The sequence below is a fragment of the Chelmon rostratus genome, chromosome 8, assembly GCF_017976325.1.
Source record: "Chelmon rostratus isolate fCheRos1 chromosome 8, fCheRos1.pri, whole genome shotgun sequence".
Lineage (NCBI taxonomy): Eukaryota > Metazoa > Chordata > Actinopteri > Chaetodontiformes > Chaetodontidae > Chelmon > Chelmon rostratus.
The window spans coordinates 380,081-396,876 of record NC_055665.1 but is presented as its reverse complement, the minus strand read 5'-3'; the positions used below and the strand labels follow the sequence as shown (position 1 = coordinate 396,876).

The window sequence follows — 16,796 nt, the reverse complement described above, 5'->3', positions numbered from 1 at the left end:
TTTTCAGACCACAGGGCACTGTGATGTCACTGCAGACCCCTGTGATGTCACTGCAGACCCCTGTGATGTCACCGCAGACCACTGTGATGTCACCGCAGGCCGCTGTGATGTCACCGCAGGCCGCTGTGATGTCACCGCAGGCCGCTGTGATGTCACTGCGGACCGCTTTGATGTCACTGCAGACCACTATGATGTCATTGCAGGCCGCTGTGATGTCACCGCAGGCCGCTGTGATGTCACCGCAGGCCACTGTGATGTCACTGCAGGCCGCTGTGATGTCACTGCGGACCGCTGTGATGTCACCGCAAGCCGCTGTGAAGTCACAGAGAAAGAGAAATTAGACAATCCAAAACTTTTTCAGTGCTGTGTTTTCCACTCGGGGCCACCAGAGTTGGAAATGTTCAAAGTTATCGTCTCTATCGATGATCTGTTGATCAGCTTCTTGGTTCATTGATCGATGGTTTGCTCTATAAAATACTGAACAGCAGTCGAAACGACTGAAGACGTTCAGATTGCTGTGAAATTAACCAGATATCATACAGACATATATCAGATTCATGCTAACTGTTTTAGAATTGAAGGTAGTTGACTAACTGATAAAATAGAGAATAACTTTAGCAGAAGCACAGAAGAGCACTGGAGCTGAATCCTGATGCTAAAACAGGCTTTAAATAAAGTTTAGAAGTTTCAAAGAGCATCTGTTTATCTAACTGCGTGTTCCTGAGACCTGGTCTGTGACCTCATGGTGTGATCTGGATCACACAGTGTGAACAGTGGTGTCTGTCCTCTAATCACTTGTAATCACACTCAGCACTGATGTCACAGTGATGTCACAGTGCACTGAAGAACACCTGTGCATCAGTGCAGCCAGGTGAGAAGTGAAGCCACTGCAGGTCTGATGAAGATGATGAAGTCCTGTTCAACGATCATGAAGCATGTAGCTGAAACCTGAATGTGACTCAGGACATCTGTTCTTGTTCACGAAGGTACCGACAAACTCACCTGGAAAAGTTCTTTTTGACCTGATGAAGATCTGACCTAAAGAAAGTTTGTCCAGTTTGGACACCTGCATGTGATGTCACTTCCTGTATCTGTCTGTAGTCACCTCACCAGGACTCGCCGATGTGTCACAATAAGTGTTTTAAAGAAGAGACTCAACCACTTCAGGGATTTTATTGTGAAACATAGAGGAAGTGATGTGTTTGCAGCAACAGGAAATAAAAAGAGGAAGTGATGAGTTGTCTTCTGTTATCTGTTGCACACAGGCGCTGCGGCAGCTCTGCCTTCAAACTCTACATCCCTCTGACCTTTGACCCCCAAAAACTCCATCTATCCACATCCAGTGTGAAGGATTTAGTGGCATCTAGTGGTGAGGTTGGAGATTGTAATCAACTACATCCCTCACCTCACCCTCCGAGTCAGTGTTTTTGATTTGTCCGCTCTGGGCTCCTGTAGAAACGTGGCGGTGAAACATGGCGGACTCTGTGAAGAGGAGCTGCTGCCTCTGTAGACATAAAGACTCTTCCTCAGCCGCAGGAACAAACCTTTCTTATGTTACACTGATGAAAATAAAAAATATTCACGGATCCTTTAAACCCTCCACACTGGACCTTTAATGGCTCAACGTGATGATTCCTGACTTCCATGTTTTCAAAGCTGTTTCGAGCTGTTTGCTAACTGAAGCTGTTAATTGAATCTAATTTAACAACAAAATACACTTTAACTAATTAAAAACTCTGAATGATAAATGTGTCTTGAGGTTGAGCGCTGTGACCGTCTGACTGCAGAGACTTCCTGTTCATTTATCTGTTCTTATGGATGAAAAGGTCACAGCAAAGGTCAAAGGTCAGAGGTCACCACCAGAAATGATTAAAGAAGCAGTTCACCTTCACTTCAAGCGTTCTGTCATCCTCTCGTTAACATCAGATCGACAGCAGAACACAAATGATTTTCACTTCCAGTATGTCGACACATATTTAATGTCTACGTTATACAGACACACACATGTGTACGTGTGTGTCTGTGATGTGTACACACACACACACACATTCATATAAATACTGTGTGTACAGTGAATATTTCTTTAAATTCAGTCAGAACCAGATATGATGTCAGAGGCTTTAAAGTCTTCAGTAAAATCTTTTGAAATATGTCAACTTAAAAAAAAAACTGAAATGTTTGACTTCACAGTCACTTATTGGTCAAAATTATACTGATGATACTTATTTTTTTTAATTATCAGACGCGAAGCCAAAAATCTGAACTTAAATTTCTGATAAATGACTGAAAAAGAAAACCAGGCTGCAGCTTCTGTCAGTGACTGAAGCTCTGGAGACTTTAGCTGCAGATCAGGAAGCAGCTCTGAAAACTGACCTCTGACTTCCTGATCAGGACTCACTGATGAAGAGCTGCACTTCTTTCACATGTTGAGTTTTATTTGCTTCGATGCGTCTTTAGCTCTGTGGTTTTATTCTCCGTCATCTTCTGCTTTAATGCTCAGTGTCTTTATGTGAAGAACTTGCTGAACGTTGTGTCCTTGTTGTAAAACACTTTAACATCATTATTCTGAGACGTTGATGAAGTTATTTTACTTTGAAATCAAAATGATGAGAAATCAAGAAAAGTTTTGGATTTTTTAAGTTACAACTTGAAGAAATGAAGTGATATTTTTAACTTTAGCTCAAGCTTATGGGACACTTTAAAATCCTCCGAACTTCAATAAGGTAAGATAAGATAAGATAAGATAAGATAAAACTTTATTTAACCCTGGCTGGGGAATTTAAGGCCTCACAGCAGCAGGTGTAGCCGTGGGAAGAAAAGTTTGGTGTGAATTTGGTGGGCAGTAGGACCCTGAGGACACCCATTACTTCCTTCTGCGTTAAATACCTTCAGCAGCTGATTGGTTAATATTAATAAAGTCAGAGTGAAGCTGACCTGCTGCCTCACCTGTCTGCACAGAGCAGGTGAGCATTGACCAATCAGATGGCAACTCTGCTGTGAAATGCAGCCAAACCTGTCCGGCAGAGAGGGAGGGAGGGCGAGTCGCATTGAGTCAGAGTAGGAACTCCCAGAGAGAGAGAGAGAGGGAGGAAGACACTCGCAGAGACGTCCAGACGCTCACACATGCTGGTCAGAACACATCGTGACATCACGGTGACATCATGAGCTCCCCCGCCGGGCACACGGGCAGGTTCACCGAGGACAGGTACGCTTCGTATTCCCAACTCAAACACTGACAGACCCTGTGAGTGTGTGAGTGTGTGAGTGTGTGTGAGTGTGTGTGTGTGTGTGTGTGTGTGTGTGTGTGTGTTTCCTGTTCCAGCACAAAGAGGAAGTGGAGTTTAAGTTGGTGGTTTTGATGCAACTGTTCTTCCAGACGGTCAGTGAAGGGGTCCTTATGGTGCATTTGAGGTCTCGTTGTTTCCCATCAGCAGGAAGTGATGTCCGCTGACTGACTGGGACTCCTCAGGTGTCTCCTGGATCAGTCCAGGTCCAGGATCAGAACCACATGAGTAAACTGGTTCAGTTTTTATCAGCAAAGGGTTTTGTTGTTTCAGAGACGTAGAAACGGTCACATTGCCTCTTCACACTGCCGCCGTCCTGTACGTCTCTTCAAGGCTTCAGATCAGGTGTTACATCAACCTGAGTCCAGGTGCTCATAGAGGACGCTGCTGGCTGTCACCAGGACACATTACAGTTCAGGATGTTCGGACTCTGTGAGTTTATGATCTACTACACTTGGTTCATCGTCCTTTCGTCTCAGTACCAAAACTACCTCATGAATCCTGCAGCCTCTGAAATGACTGATGCTCATCTTCAGCACACTTGGGCTTGAAGGCTGGAACTGCCTGAAGCAGTCCTGATACTCCTCAAGCACCTTAGAGCCGTCTGACACACCCCTGGAATGTCCTTAAGAAAACCTGGAACCACCTCATGCACTTATGGAACCTAGTCAGGCGCCAGTGGAACCTCCTCCAGAACCTGAGCCCCTCTCATGGAAGCTCTTCAAGCACCCATAGAAACGTCTAAAGAACCCTGGAACCTCCTGAAGCAACCTGGAATATCTTCAAGCACCCCGTAATGTAATGTCTGTTTGCACCCCCGTCTTCCTCTGAAGAATCCTGAGAGACCCTCTTCAGCCCCCTAGTCAAGCCCCTTTAACCTCAATCCAAGCAGCCCAAAAACACCTCCAACCTTCTCTCTTTCCTGCTAAAGAACCGTCACCTGGACAGGTAAGAACACCTGTAAGAGCTCAGACAACAGTTCTGGATTTTCAGATCCTGAAGGTACTTCAGTAGAAACATAACCCCCCCCCCCCCCCCCCCCCCCCCCCCCCCCACACACACACACACACACACACACACACACACTTTCTGTTTCTTTACTTGTCACCTGAACACACAAACAGGTGCACAGGTGTGGTTACTTGGGTGGGTGTGTCAGGTGAAGTGTCTTGGCCCTCTGCTTCAGTAACAACAAACAGAGGAACAATAGAGCCCCGCCCTCACCTGCTCAGGTGTGTGTGTGAGCAGGTAGAATCAGAGCAGTTAGGCAGGTTCGTTCAGTCCCGTCGGATTCAGATTTTATTGGAACGACGAGCTAATCGCTGCACCTCCTGCATGCTGAACTGAACATCGCTACCTGCCGACAGGTGAGAGTCACCTGACTGCATCTCTTTGTTGAACAGGAAAAGCAGGAAGAAACTTGAAATGACTGAAAAGTGAATGACGTCTGGTTTGAGAGAGCACAGGAATTCGTTGTGAGGTGAAGCCTCAGTCGTCTCTCGTTCTTCACGATGCGACGTCACGTTAGCGTAGAACCGACCGACCGTCCCTCCTGACTCAGATTCAGTCAGAGCCTCCTCGACACTCGAAACTGACCTCTGATCAGTGAGTCCAGATCTCACATCAAGATTCAAAGCAGAACACGTTCAGTGGTGGAAAGTAACCAAGTACATTTACTTCAGTTCTGTTATTTGAAGTCTTGACATTTTCCATCTGTACTCTGTGCCGTGTATTATTACTGCAGGAGTTGTAACTTTTCAGCTGAATGTTGTACAAATACAGCGTGAGATTAGCGAACAGACATTGTTACACTGACTCCACTTTGAGCAGCTCCATCGGTGAAATGCTTCTTCCTGCATGTTAATACATGTGTGATAATATTTCAGTCATGTGATGTTAACGATGGGACTTCCTGAGTACTTCTACTTGAATTCAGAACTTTCTTTTTAATCGTTTCTGAGACATCTTTTTTTATTTGTAGCTTGAACTGGACGCACCTGTTCGTTAACAGTCCGTCAGGTGAACCAGGACAAACTGCTCTCTGGTCTGTTGGTTTGACTCGTCTGTCTGTGGCTGAAGGCTGGATGTCTCCCCTGAGTCATAAAAACATGATGTACTGAACCATCCTGTTAGTGGACTCGATATTAACGTTGCCGCTCGGTTTTTTTATTCTGTTTGCTCCCTCCAGATCTCCTGTAGGGGCCACGGTCCCCCCCAACATCCAAGACATGGAGCTGAGGGAGGAGTGGCAGGACGACGGCTTCCCCAGGTCGCACTTCACCTTTGACCTTAAACACAGAGTGAACACAAAGCAGTTTCAGATCCAGTGAGGAGAGAACCAGGAGCCAGACTGTAGACGTGAACCAGACCAGCAGACTGTAGACGAGAACCAGACCAGCAGACTGTAGACGTGAACCAGACCAGCAGACTGTAGACGAGAACCAGACCAGCAGACTGTAGACGTGAACCAGACCAGCAGACTGTTTGTTCTTCTTATCTCAGTTTCTGTAGCTGGAAGGTTAAAGCAGCAGCGTTTTCTGTGTTTTCTCAGACTCACGTTAGAGAAACATGACGAGAACCAACATGTTCGTTTGACTTTCAGATGGAAATAACTTGTTGCTTCACGTCTCTCTGGTATTTTTACTTCATGTTTAAAATGTGTTGAATAACCCTTTAAACTTGATGTTTCTGGTGTCTGGTGGTTCAGGCCTCTCCCAGAGGACTGTGGGAGTCCAGAAGAGACACAGAGCCCATCAGGTGCTGAGCAGCGACCAGGTGACCCTGAAAACTGCTTGTTCTTAGAGAGAGGACGAGAGAGGATGTGACAGGATGAGAGAGGACGAGAGAGGATGAGAGAGGCGAAAGAGGATGTGACAGGATGAGAGAGGACGAGAGAGGATGAGAGGATGAGAGAGGCGAAAGAGGACGAGAGAGGATGAGAGAGGACGAGAGAGGATGTGACAGGACGAGAGAGGACGAGAGAAGATGAGAGAGGACGAGAGAGGACGAGAGAGGATGAGAGAGGACGAGAGAGGATGAGAGAAGATGAGAGAGGACGAGAGAGGATGTGACAGGATGAGAGAGGATGTGACAGGATGAGAGAGGACGAGAGAGGATGAGAGAGGACAAGAGAGGATGAGAGAGGACGAGAGAGGATGAGAGAGGATGTGACAGGATAAGAGAGGACGAGAGAGGACGAGAGAGGATGAGAGGACGAGAGAGGACGAGAGAGGATGTGACAGGACGAGAGAGGACGAGAGAAGATGAGAGAGGACGAGAGAGGACGAGAGAGGATGAGAGAAGATGAGAGAGGACGAGAGAGGATGAGAGAAGATGAGAGAGGATGTGACAGGATGAGAGAAGATGAGAGAGGACGAGAGAGGACGAGAGAGGATGAGAGAGGACGAGAGAGGATGAGAGGACGAGAGAGGATGTGACAGGATGAGAGAGGATGAGAGGACGAGAGAGGATGTGACAGGATGAGAGAGGATGAGAGGATGAGAGAGGATGAGAGAGGACGAGAGAGGATGTGACAGGATGAGAGAGGATGAGAGGACGAGAGAGGATGAGAGAGGATGAGAGAGGACGAGAGAGGATGAGAGAGAGGATGAGAGAGGACGAGAGAGGATGTGACAGGATGAGAGAGGATGAGAGGATGAGAGAGCGGATGAGAGAGGATGAGAGAGGCGAAAGAGGACGAGAGAGGATGAGAGGACGAGAGAGGATGAGAGGACGAGAGAGGACGAGAGAGGATGTAAAAATGTTGTAGGTTTGATTTGTTTGCACATGAAGAGCTTCAAAGTGATGTCACATTCAGTCTTGAACTGATGCATGCTGGGATTTCTTCCAGACCATTTCAGTTTAAAGATCTAAAACGTTTAGAAAAATCTTTTTCACATTTTCACATCAAGACCCACAGAAATCTATTCAGAGAAGAGATGCAGAAATATTTCTGTCACCAAATCCACAGAATCCAGGAAGGTTTTCTCTGTTTGTGTTAGAAATGGGTTTGCAGGATTCATTAACTGAACAATTCTGAAATGTACCTGTGAGCTAGAGGGGACAGGTGCATGCAGGTGTTGCAGGTGGTGCTGCAGTGGTGGCCTCAGCTCAGGGAGGGGGTGACGATACTTTAAAACTGCAAAGATTTCACTCCTCCGCATCATAACTCAGTCAGTCGTGAAACACATTTAACAACGGCTGCTAAGAGGAGCTGCTAACAGCCGCTGCTAACAGGAGCTGCTAACAGCCGCTGCTAACAGCTAGTTCAGCAGACTGTTAATGGAGACACTTTGACTTATTGAAAACAACTATGGGATTAAAAAGCTGAACTTCAGTTGTAGCTCACAGCTAGCACACTGAATCCATGGCAACACGATAGTTACAGTTAACAAAGCATTATGGGAAGTCTCACTATGAGGAGTTGCACAGCTGTCTGTTATTACCTCTGACCTTTAACCTTACTTCATAGCTCTGTTTTCTGCCCCCCCCCCTTCAGCCCCGCCCACCAGCCTTGCTCTATCAGGAACAGTTGGGGGCGGGGCTAAGAGGCGTCTGGTGGCCCCCTCTCTCAGTGTCACTCTGAGCCGCAGAGACTCTCACGACGGCTTCTCTGCCGCCGCGCTGTCGGCGACGCCGGACGAGACGCCGTCTCTCGACATCAACCTCGAGGCCCTGGAGACGCCGTCAGGCAGCGAGACGGGAACCCTGCCGGACAGCGCGCACGAGCTGGAGTGGGAGGGTGAGACAGGCTGAGTGCTCTTTGTGGTGGTTTCGCATCCGTCTGTGGACGTTTTGCGGTCGACAGGACACACTTCCAGCTCCTCCATGATCCACTTCCTAATTATTATTCACTGGTTTCTTTATAAAATCTAATGGAGGTTGTAAACACAGCAGGCGTCTGAGCAGATCTAATGAACTAATGAACCCTGAGCCACATCACAGGACATACGCCGCAGCTGACCTTTGACCTCTGACCTCTCTCTTACAGATGACCTCCCCCGGATGGCGCGGGGCGGGCTCAGGGCTGTGGCCAGGAGTCCGTTGGAGCAGTCAGAGGGTCTAATGGAGCTGGACCAGGTGGACAGCAGGGGGCGTCGCTGGAGGAGGTTCTGCATCTCCGGACACGAATATCACGTCAACATGAGCGTCCTGGAGCCGTACCTTCAGGTCCTGTCACACGGAGGTCAGAGGTCATGAAAAGGGCAAACTGTAGTCCACTCCCATCAAAGCGTCAAAGTAAACTGTGACTGCAGTTCATGTGTTATTTATCTATTTATTAATTATTAAAGTAATCTCATACATCAGTGCATGATAATATGTTTATTATTATGCCTCCTCTTCAGCAGACATCATTGTTTGTCTGTCCGTCTGTCCGTCTGTCCATCTGTCCATTGCAGCATCTCAGCAGCTCCTTCAGGAGATTTCTTCAGATTTGTCACAAACTTCCCTTTAACTGAAGCATAATTAGGCTGCACATTTTTGACCATAATTCACAAATTTATATGTTAATTATGACAAAATATTCTCAAATGTCTCAGAGGATCAAATGATGAAGTGATGACATTTTCTATCTGAAGGTCAAAGGTCAGCTTCACTGTGACATCATCATGTTGTGATCATTCAGCAGCATCGATCAGGAGCAGAAGGCAGATTGTGATCATGTTTCTCAGTTGGTCAGATCCTGAATCAGTGACTCTGATCTTGAACCTGAGCTGATTGTTTGGATCTTCTGAGCTGCAGGTTCATCGTGTGTGAAGCCTCCATGTTTCAGTCTGCAGCTTCTCTGCAGCAGCGGACATATCTGAAGCATCGTAGTCAACGCGAGCTGATTGGTTGTGCTGATGTTGATCTTCAGCTGATTGTTGTTGCTCCAGGTGATGAAGCTCTCTGTCCGTCCTCTGTCCTCCTCTGGACAGACAGTCTCTGAGTGAGGACAGCGTGTTTCTCTCTGGACATTGTTCACTGGAGTCAGACGTGTTAATACAGAGAGAAGTTCAGTTTCACCAACAAACACCTTTAATTAAGCTCCTTCACGACACATGTTGTACGAGTCTGGACAGACACGATGGAAACTGCAGTTTGACTGGTTGGTGAAGGCAAACAAGCACGAGGTGATGATTCTGGTTCTCCACAATGTTCTTATAAAGTATCATATCAGATTCTTTAGAGGAGAAAATCCAGAATGACGAAAGCACAAACCACACATTCCAGTACTGAGTAGAGAGTGGCATGGTGGTCCAGTGGTTAGGATCTGGGTTTGAACCCTGTGACCTCTCTGTGTGGAGTCTGAATCTTCTACCTGAGTTTCCTGGGGGGGCTCCAGTTTCTTCAACCAAAAACATGCATGTTCGGCTAATTCTCCTCCTCCAGCTCAGTGCTGGAGTTGTAACACACCTAAGACACACCTGTAAAACACCTGTAACACACCTGTAACACGTCTGTAACACACCTCTAACACACCTGTAACACGTCTGAAAGACAACTGGGACACACCTGGAACACACCTGTAACACTGTCACGTCTGCATGTATGTGTTTATTAATGTGAACATTTTATGAATCCTTGGATCTTTGTTGGACTGATATTTTTTTATATTGTGATATTTTGTGGCATATAACATCAAACTGGGACTCTTCTCTGTGTGTCTGATTGGTTGTCAGGTTACTACGGAGATGAGATGAACGCCATCATCCTGTTCACCTCCTGCTACCTGCCAGAGAACACGGTGGAGGACTACGAGTATGTCATGGACAACCTGTTCAGGTGAGCTTTGTTTCACTTGTTCAGGAACATTTTATGACAATCCCGTTTCCAAAGAAATTCAAACAGGATGTGATCACCTGCTGATCCTTTCTGACATGAACTCACCTGAAATCAGCACAAAGTCAATATATTTACTGTCTGAGCTCATCAGCTTCAGTGATTTCTGTAAATATCTGCTGATTCTGGATCTGATGCAGCAACACGTTTCAAACACGTTGAGACAGGAGCAACTAAAGACTGGAGAAGATGTGGAACGCTCCAAAAACACCTGTTTGGATCATTCCACAGGTAAACAGGTTGATTGGTGACAGGTGAGAGGATCATGATTGAAAGGCTCAGTGGTTCACAGCGAGGATGGAGCGAGGGTCAACACTTTGTCAACACGTGATTGGATAAAGAGATTAATACCTGGACTCTGGTCGACTTCTGTTTTCATTGATGTGTTAAACAAAGTTCAGACTTCTTTGGAATCTGGGTTGTAAACTTATATATAAATATATAAATATGATGTTAGTCCGTCTCTGGTGAATGACACATAGAAACAAACAGATTATTATATTAAACTTAATAATTCACGTCTCAGCACTTAAAACAGAGGAAGTTGAAGTGACACCTGAAAGGAGCTGGAGCGTCGGTTTAGAGCGATGTGTTCAGATCAAACTGTGATAGTGTTGTGACGTTCACGAACGAACTGGTTCTTTTGAACGGCTGGGAACCGTTCTTTTTTTTTTCGGGTTACATGTGGAGGAGCGCTGCCCAGCTGCGCGGTGATTATTAGATATGCAAATAGCATCACGCCACCTTGTGGACGCTGCCTTCACGTGAGTGCGCCAGTAACAAAAAAAAGCAAAAAAACTGTCAAAGCAGAGTGATGTGGCGCCACCCTGTGGAATATTTACAATTAATCCGGATCAGACTTTAAAATCTGATCCACACATGTCAAATAATGTTATAATCAATATTTCAGAATAATTTAAACTCATATTGGTGGGATATCTAAATTCATTCCTCCCAGTGGTTATTTCCAAGATGAAACGAGTTAAGTCCAGACTGCCTTCTTAAAACTTCATAAATATAAAAATGAGCCAGTTTTTTGAACGGCTCTTTGAAAGAAACGGCTCACCAAGATCCGGCTCCCCTCAAAGAGCCATAAATCCCATCTCTAAACTGTGAGCGCTGAAAGGAGTCGAAGTGTAAATGATGAAGGTTAAACACAGATCAAACACAGTCTGTGTGTGTGTGTGCACGTGCTCCTGCAGGTACATTGTGGGGACATTGGACCTGATGGTTTCAGAGAACTACCTGCTGGTCTACCTGTGTGCTATGGCTCCCAGAAACAAACTACCGGCCATCAAATGGCTTCACCAGTGCTACACGTCCATCGACAGGAGGTACAGTAGTTCGACTCACCAGAACAGCACTGTAGGGTGGAGCTGTCCCATAATGTCCTCACACAAACTCTCTGGAATAAATATCCTGTAAAATGTCAGAAGAAACTAAACTGGAGATTCCTGAGAAAATATCAGTGAGAACAGCTTGTTTCCATGGCAACAGAGGTGTTACTGGTGTCTCCTCTGTTTAGGCTGAAGAAGGACCTGAAGGGGCTGCTGGTCGTCCATCCTGCATGGTACATCAAAGCTCTCATCACCGTGGTCAAACCCTTCATCAGGTCTGCAACGCACACATCCCTGTTTACCTTGGTAACTATAGCAACAATCCTGATGCTCCAGGCGTCTATATCGAGGTGATAACAGACTCCCGGGTTTTTATTTGGCTAGATTCAACTTCATTGTCCTTGCACAGAGTACTGAGACAGAAAAATGCAGTTTAGCTTCTTACCAGAAGTGCAAAAATGGGTAAAATGCAGAGTACTGTACAAATGTATAGAGGTACAAATGTAACGGGGGGGTATCTACGAATACACCAAGATATATACAATATGTGCAACAGAGACACTGGGCTATTGCACGTATAAGTATAGTGTAAATGTACACTGTGGATGTGAGAAAGAATAATGCTAGTATGACCCCACAGACTTGCTACCACACAACACTCACATCCACCTAACAACCACCTTATGATACCGTAGCAACCAGTGTTCCAGCAACCACCTCATTAAACAGTAGCAGCTGCCAGTAAAGCATTAGTAACACACAACAATCACAGCGAGCACCCTGAATACTATAGCAACCACTGGATACCCTTCTGGTTTACCTCCCAAAACCACCTAATGAAGCCCTAGAAATTGCAGAGAAAGCCACAACACTCACTTACTAACTGCCCCAAAGAGCCTGGTAACCACCCAGCAACATGCAGGCAGAGACTCTGAACATCACACCAACTACCTTATGATGCCATGGAAACCTTGTGAAATGCCCCAACAACCACCCAAAGCCCTAGCAACTGCCTGGGAAGCCATAGCAACCACTCAGAAATAATCCATTCTTTTTTTTCCACTTATCTGTGGTCGGGTTGTTGTGGCAGCAGGCTAAACGAAGTATTCCAAACGTCCCTCTCCCCAAGTTCCAAGGTGCTCCCAGGCCAAATGAGATATATTGTCCCTTCAGAGAGTTCAGGGTCTACCCTGGGGTCTCCTCCCACTTGGACATACCCAGAACATCACCAAAGGAAGGCACCCAGGAGGCATCCTAATCAGATGCCTGAACCACCTCAGCTGGCTCCTTTTAACACAAAGTAGCAGCAGCTCCCTCTGCCTGTCTCCAAGGCTGACTCCAGCCACCCTACGGAAGAAAGTCATTTTGGTCTGTCCATTCTTCGCTCGTTCTTTCAGTCACTACCCAAAACTCATAACCATTATTGAGTGTTGGCACATCGATCGACTGCTGAATCAGAAACTTTATAACCCTAATCCTCTTCACCATGACAGTGCTTTTTCTTGGCCAATTCATCCAGGGTCTTAGTCTGGAGACACCTTCGCAACCTCTTTGAACAACTTAGCCACCACTAAGAGCAAACACCATGTAACATCTGAGCAGTTACAAGGAAATGCATTAGCTAAACTTGCGTGTAATAAAATGTAACCACCTTCTAACCACACAGGTAACACTTATGCCTGGATAAGACCACATGAATAGAGCCCAATAGAGACGATTTTGTTGTGGCCAACCAATTACCAGCGCCGTGGCCGATTGTGAACGACAATCGGGCGTCTGTACCCGTGTAGTGTGACATTCCAAACGCCCTGTCGTACGGCGTCTGGGACACCCCACGAGACCCCAACGAAAGGACTAGCATGTCAGAATTTTTTTTGTCTTGACATGCCTACTGTGACATCTCCCAACCTATGTTCCTGAGCGTTGACCAATCAGGTGCTCTCCAGAGTACGGTCAGGTAACTATGACAAAGAGGAGGAGGGAAACTGAGGCCATTGCTGTCAGGTGGGACAACGAAAGACAGGAAAAGCTCGTTGAGCTGTGGCATCCCTAGCCCTGTCTGTCGGATGTTTCCTCGAGGGAGAACAAGGACCGAGTCAAAAAGACAAATGAAATGATGCTGTGATCGTTAGATCTGACACGGTGACCATCGTCACAGACTAAAAAAATCATGTGGTCTGATCCCGGCTTTAGTAACCTCTTACCGTGCTACACAATAGAATCCACTGTGAAAATGTAAAGGGGGCCTAATGTGTTACCAAGTACCAATGCCATCCTCTGCAAATATAAAGAGGTACTGTGTTAGCTAAGCAACAAGCTATTTGTGGGACACAGCAAAATGTCTTCTTAAAGTTTCTGTCGAATGACTCTCTGATGCCCACAGTGAGAAGTTCAGCAGGAAGATTCGGTTCATCCAGAGTCTGCAGGAGCTGTCTCAGGTCATCCCCACAGATAGACTGCAGATCCCAGATGCAATACGCCAGTAAGAACCCCAGTTCTACTGACTCTGCTCTGACTCTACTGTTCCTTGACTTCAACCAGCACAGTTCTACAAACTGGTTCTACTGTCTGATGTCACGCAGTTTCACTTCATTTCACCTCACTCCACTTCATTTCATTTCACTTGTCTTCCTCTCCCCTCATCCAGCTCCACTTCATGTCAGTTCACCCCCCCACACTTCATTTTACTTTACCGTTGTCCTTACGTTATATACACCCTGATGATAAAGCCTCCCTAATCACTTCACTTCCCCTGACAGCTGATCTTTGGTTAAACTAGTGATGAGTCCTGTTAATAAACCCTCTCTGCTTCCAGTCCCTGCTCTAATCTCCTGCAGGTTTGGGGAGCTCATTGCACCTCACCATAGTCCACTACTTCACTGTTCTCTGTAAACAGCTAATGTTCGGTTCAATAACTGATGAACCCTGTCTCTTGTGTTCCTGCAGCTTTGATGAGAAGTTGAACAGATGACGATCACAGACTCTTAGAGTTTGGCAGACTGGATGAATCCTCAAGGACGAAGGTCATCAGGAACCTCTAAGCCAGATGACCTTTGACTTCTTTCCTGTACAGAAAAAAAGGTTTATTTATACAGTCTGTCTGTGAATCAGGGGATGGTAAGTTAAACATCTGGTGCTCCTGCAGCTTCAGACTCATTTCACCCCCAAACTGCACAGAAAATCTGCTGGATTCTAGTTTAATTACTCTCCTGATAGTCCTGCTCTGGTCAGGACCCTTGTTCCTGTCAGGACTCCCGTTCCTGCCAGGAACAGGACCTGGTGCCTCCTGCTCCTGCTGGGACTCTGGTTCCTGCTAGGATTACAGTTCTTGTTGGGACTCCTGTTCCTACAGCTGGGAACAAACGTCTCATTTTAAATCTCATACTCTGTGTGGACACTGTTGCAGGAAATCATTGTGTGTCCTCAAATGAAGCTAATATCTGATTCAGGACTGTAAATGTAAGCAGGGACACTGAAAACTGAACAAACCGCAGCTATGCTGAAAATGAATAAAGTAAATAATGTCAGTTTGAGGAATTTTCCTCTAAAGTTCTGGAGTTTGTGTTTATTGTTCACAATCATCTCAAATGTATTAAGTTTGCAGATGGAGGTTGAAGGATTTCTTGTTCACGTCAATACAGTCGGTTTAATCACAGCAGCTGAACACGAGTAAAGTAACAGCACACTGAACCAGTGGTTTTAAACCTTCTTAACAAAATCACACCGGCTAAACGTAATAACAGTGTGACGATGAGTCTAACTGCTGTTTTGTTAAAGCTCTGCTCCTCTCACTGTTATTGTAAGTTAGTTTCTTTATTAGCATTGTTTTTATATCACAACTGTTGTGCACACAAGATGAAAATATGTGTAAATTTCTCTTCACATCAATAAAATCAGGACGGTTCTGGAAGCAGGCAGAACGACACCGATCACTTCACCACAATTATGTAAAATTAAACTTGATTCTAGAAAAACAAGTTTGTATTGGACACAGCTAAAATCCTGTGAAGTCACTGGCTGGAGGTTATTTTTCATTTAAGAAAAAATCTGATTAGAGAATTGAGGAACAAACTGAATATCTGTTCGAATGTGCCCTTTTCTCCGTCTGATGACTGAACTGAGATCAGCAGAGGGTGGTCCCCCCCGACCTCACCAGCCATCATGTGCTTTCATGAACACTTCATAGAACTTTTATAACCTATTCCACTTTTTGTTTTCACATTAAATTTATTCTTCAGTTGTTTTTGAATATTTTTTAATATCCTCTTCAACTATCTGAGTGGATCTCGTGTATATTTTGCTTTCCCCGCTCTTCAGACTCCATGTTTTTAGAGAAAAATTCATTTTATACATGTTTTCCTAAAATTCAGCCTGACAGATTTGTGATCTTTGGACACTTTAAGATCTCTAGAATTTAAAATAAAGTTCTTCAGGTTAAAAACAATGAAGTAATTAAATTCCACATTTACAGACGCTGCTGTAGAAAATAACTGCACTTCACACCGTTCTTCACTGTAACTTATCCAAACCAACCATGTGCAATTTTTGTTTTAATCCTTGTGCAATTTATCAATATTTCTTAATACTGTCCATTGGCAATATATTTTTATGGTCTTTTGTATGACACTTCCCCAGCTCGGGATTAATAAAGTTCAGTTTATCTTATTGTAACTCAATGTTTAACAAACAGCTAATGCTAAAAGGTCCCAGGCCGTGATACCATGTGACAGACTGAGGCTAATGCTAACAGGTCCAAGGTTATGATATCATGCTAACAGACTGAGGCTAAAGCTAAAAGAACAGGTTGTGATATCATGCTAACAGACTGAGGCTAATGCTAACAGGTCCCAGGATAGGACAGCATGCTTACAGACTGAGGCTAATGCTAACAGGTCCAAGGTTATGATATCATGCTAACAGGCTGAGGCTAAAGCTAACAGGACGCAGGTTGTGATATCATGTTAACAGACTGAGGCTAAAGCTAACAGGACCCAGGTTGTGATATCATGCTAACAGACTGAGGCTAAAGCTAACTGGTAAAAAATATTATGGTATGATAACCTCATTGTTCTTATATAACTACTATTGTTACTTACTATCATAGGTAGGCAGCTAGTTAGCAGGACATGCTAAACAGCAGCTTACATTACATAGAGCAAATAAACAGACCATTTTATTAGTTCCTGACACTTTTGTTCTCCTGTTGTTGGTTTTGAAAAGAAATCATTTCTCTTCCTACAGCACTATGTTTTCGTTCATATATATATATATATATATATATATATATATATATATATATATATATATATATATATATATATATATATATATATATAGAGAGAGAGAGAGAGAG

The 16,796-nt window shown here is 45.0% G+C and overlaps 1 protein-coding gene across 4 annotated transcripts; it reads left to right on the top strand.

The window, feature by feature from the left end:
* The first annotated feature begins 3,018 nt into the window (after positions 1–3,018).
* Positions 3,019–16,677, top strand: bnipl (BCL2 interacting protein like). Of its 4 annotated transcripts, none has more exons than XM_041943057.1 (10): positions 3,030–3,205; positions 5,473–5,553; positions 5,992–6,059; positions 7,783–8,025; positions 8,275–8,469; positions 9,947–10,049; positions 11,309–11,440; positions 11,632–11,718; positions 13,827–13,925; positions 14,390–16,676. In XM_041943057.1, the coding sequence occupies exons 1-10, from the start codon at positions 3,162–3,164 to the stop codon at positions 14,412–14,414; spliced, it is 1,077 nt and encodes a 358-aa protein (XP_041798991.1). In that variant the 5' UTR covers positions 3,030–3,161; the 3' UTR covers positions 14,415–16,676. The 4 variants fall into 4 exon arrangements, with proteins under 4 accessions (XP_041798994.1, XP_041798991.1, XP_041798992.1 ...); XM_041943058.1 differs by lacking the exon at positions 3,030–3,205 and adding an exon at positions 3,334–4,232 and having other exon boundaries at positions 14,390–16,677; XM_041943059.1 differs by lacking the exon at positions 3,030–3,205 and adding an exon at positions 4,587–4,651 and having other exon boundaries at positions 14,390–16,677.
* The last annotated feature ends 119 nt before the right edge of the window (positions 16,678–16,796 follow it).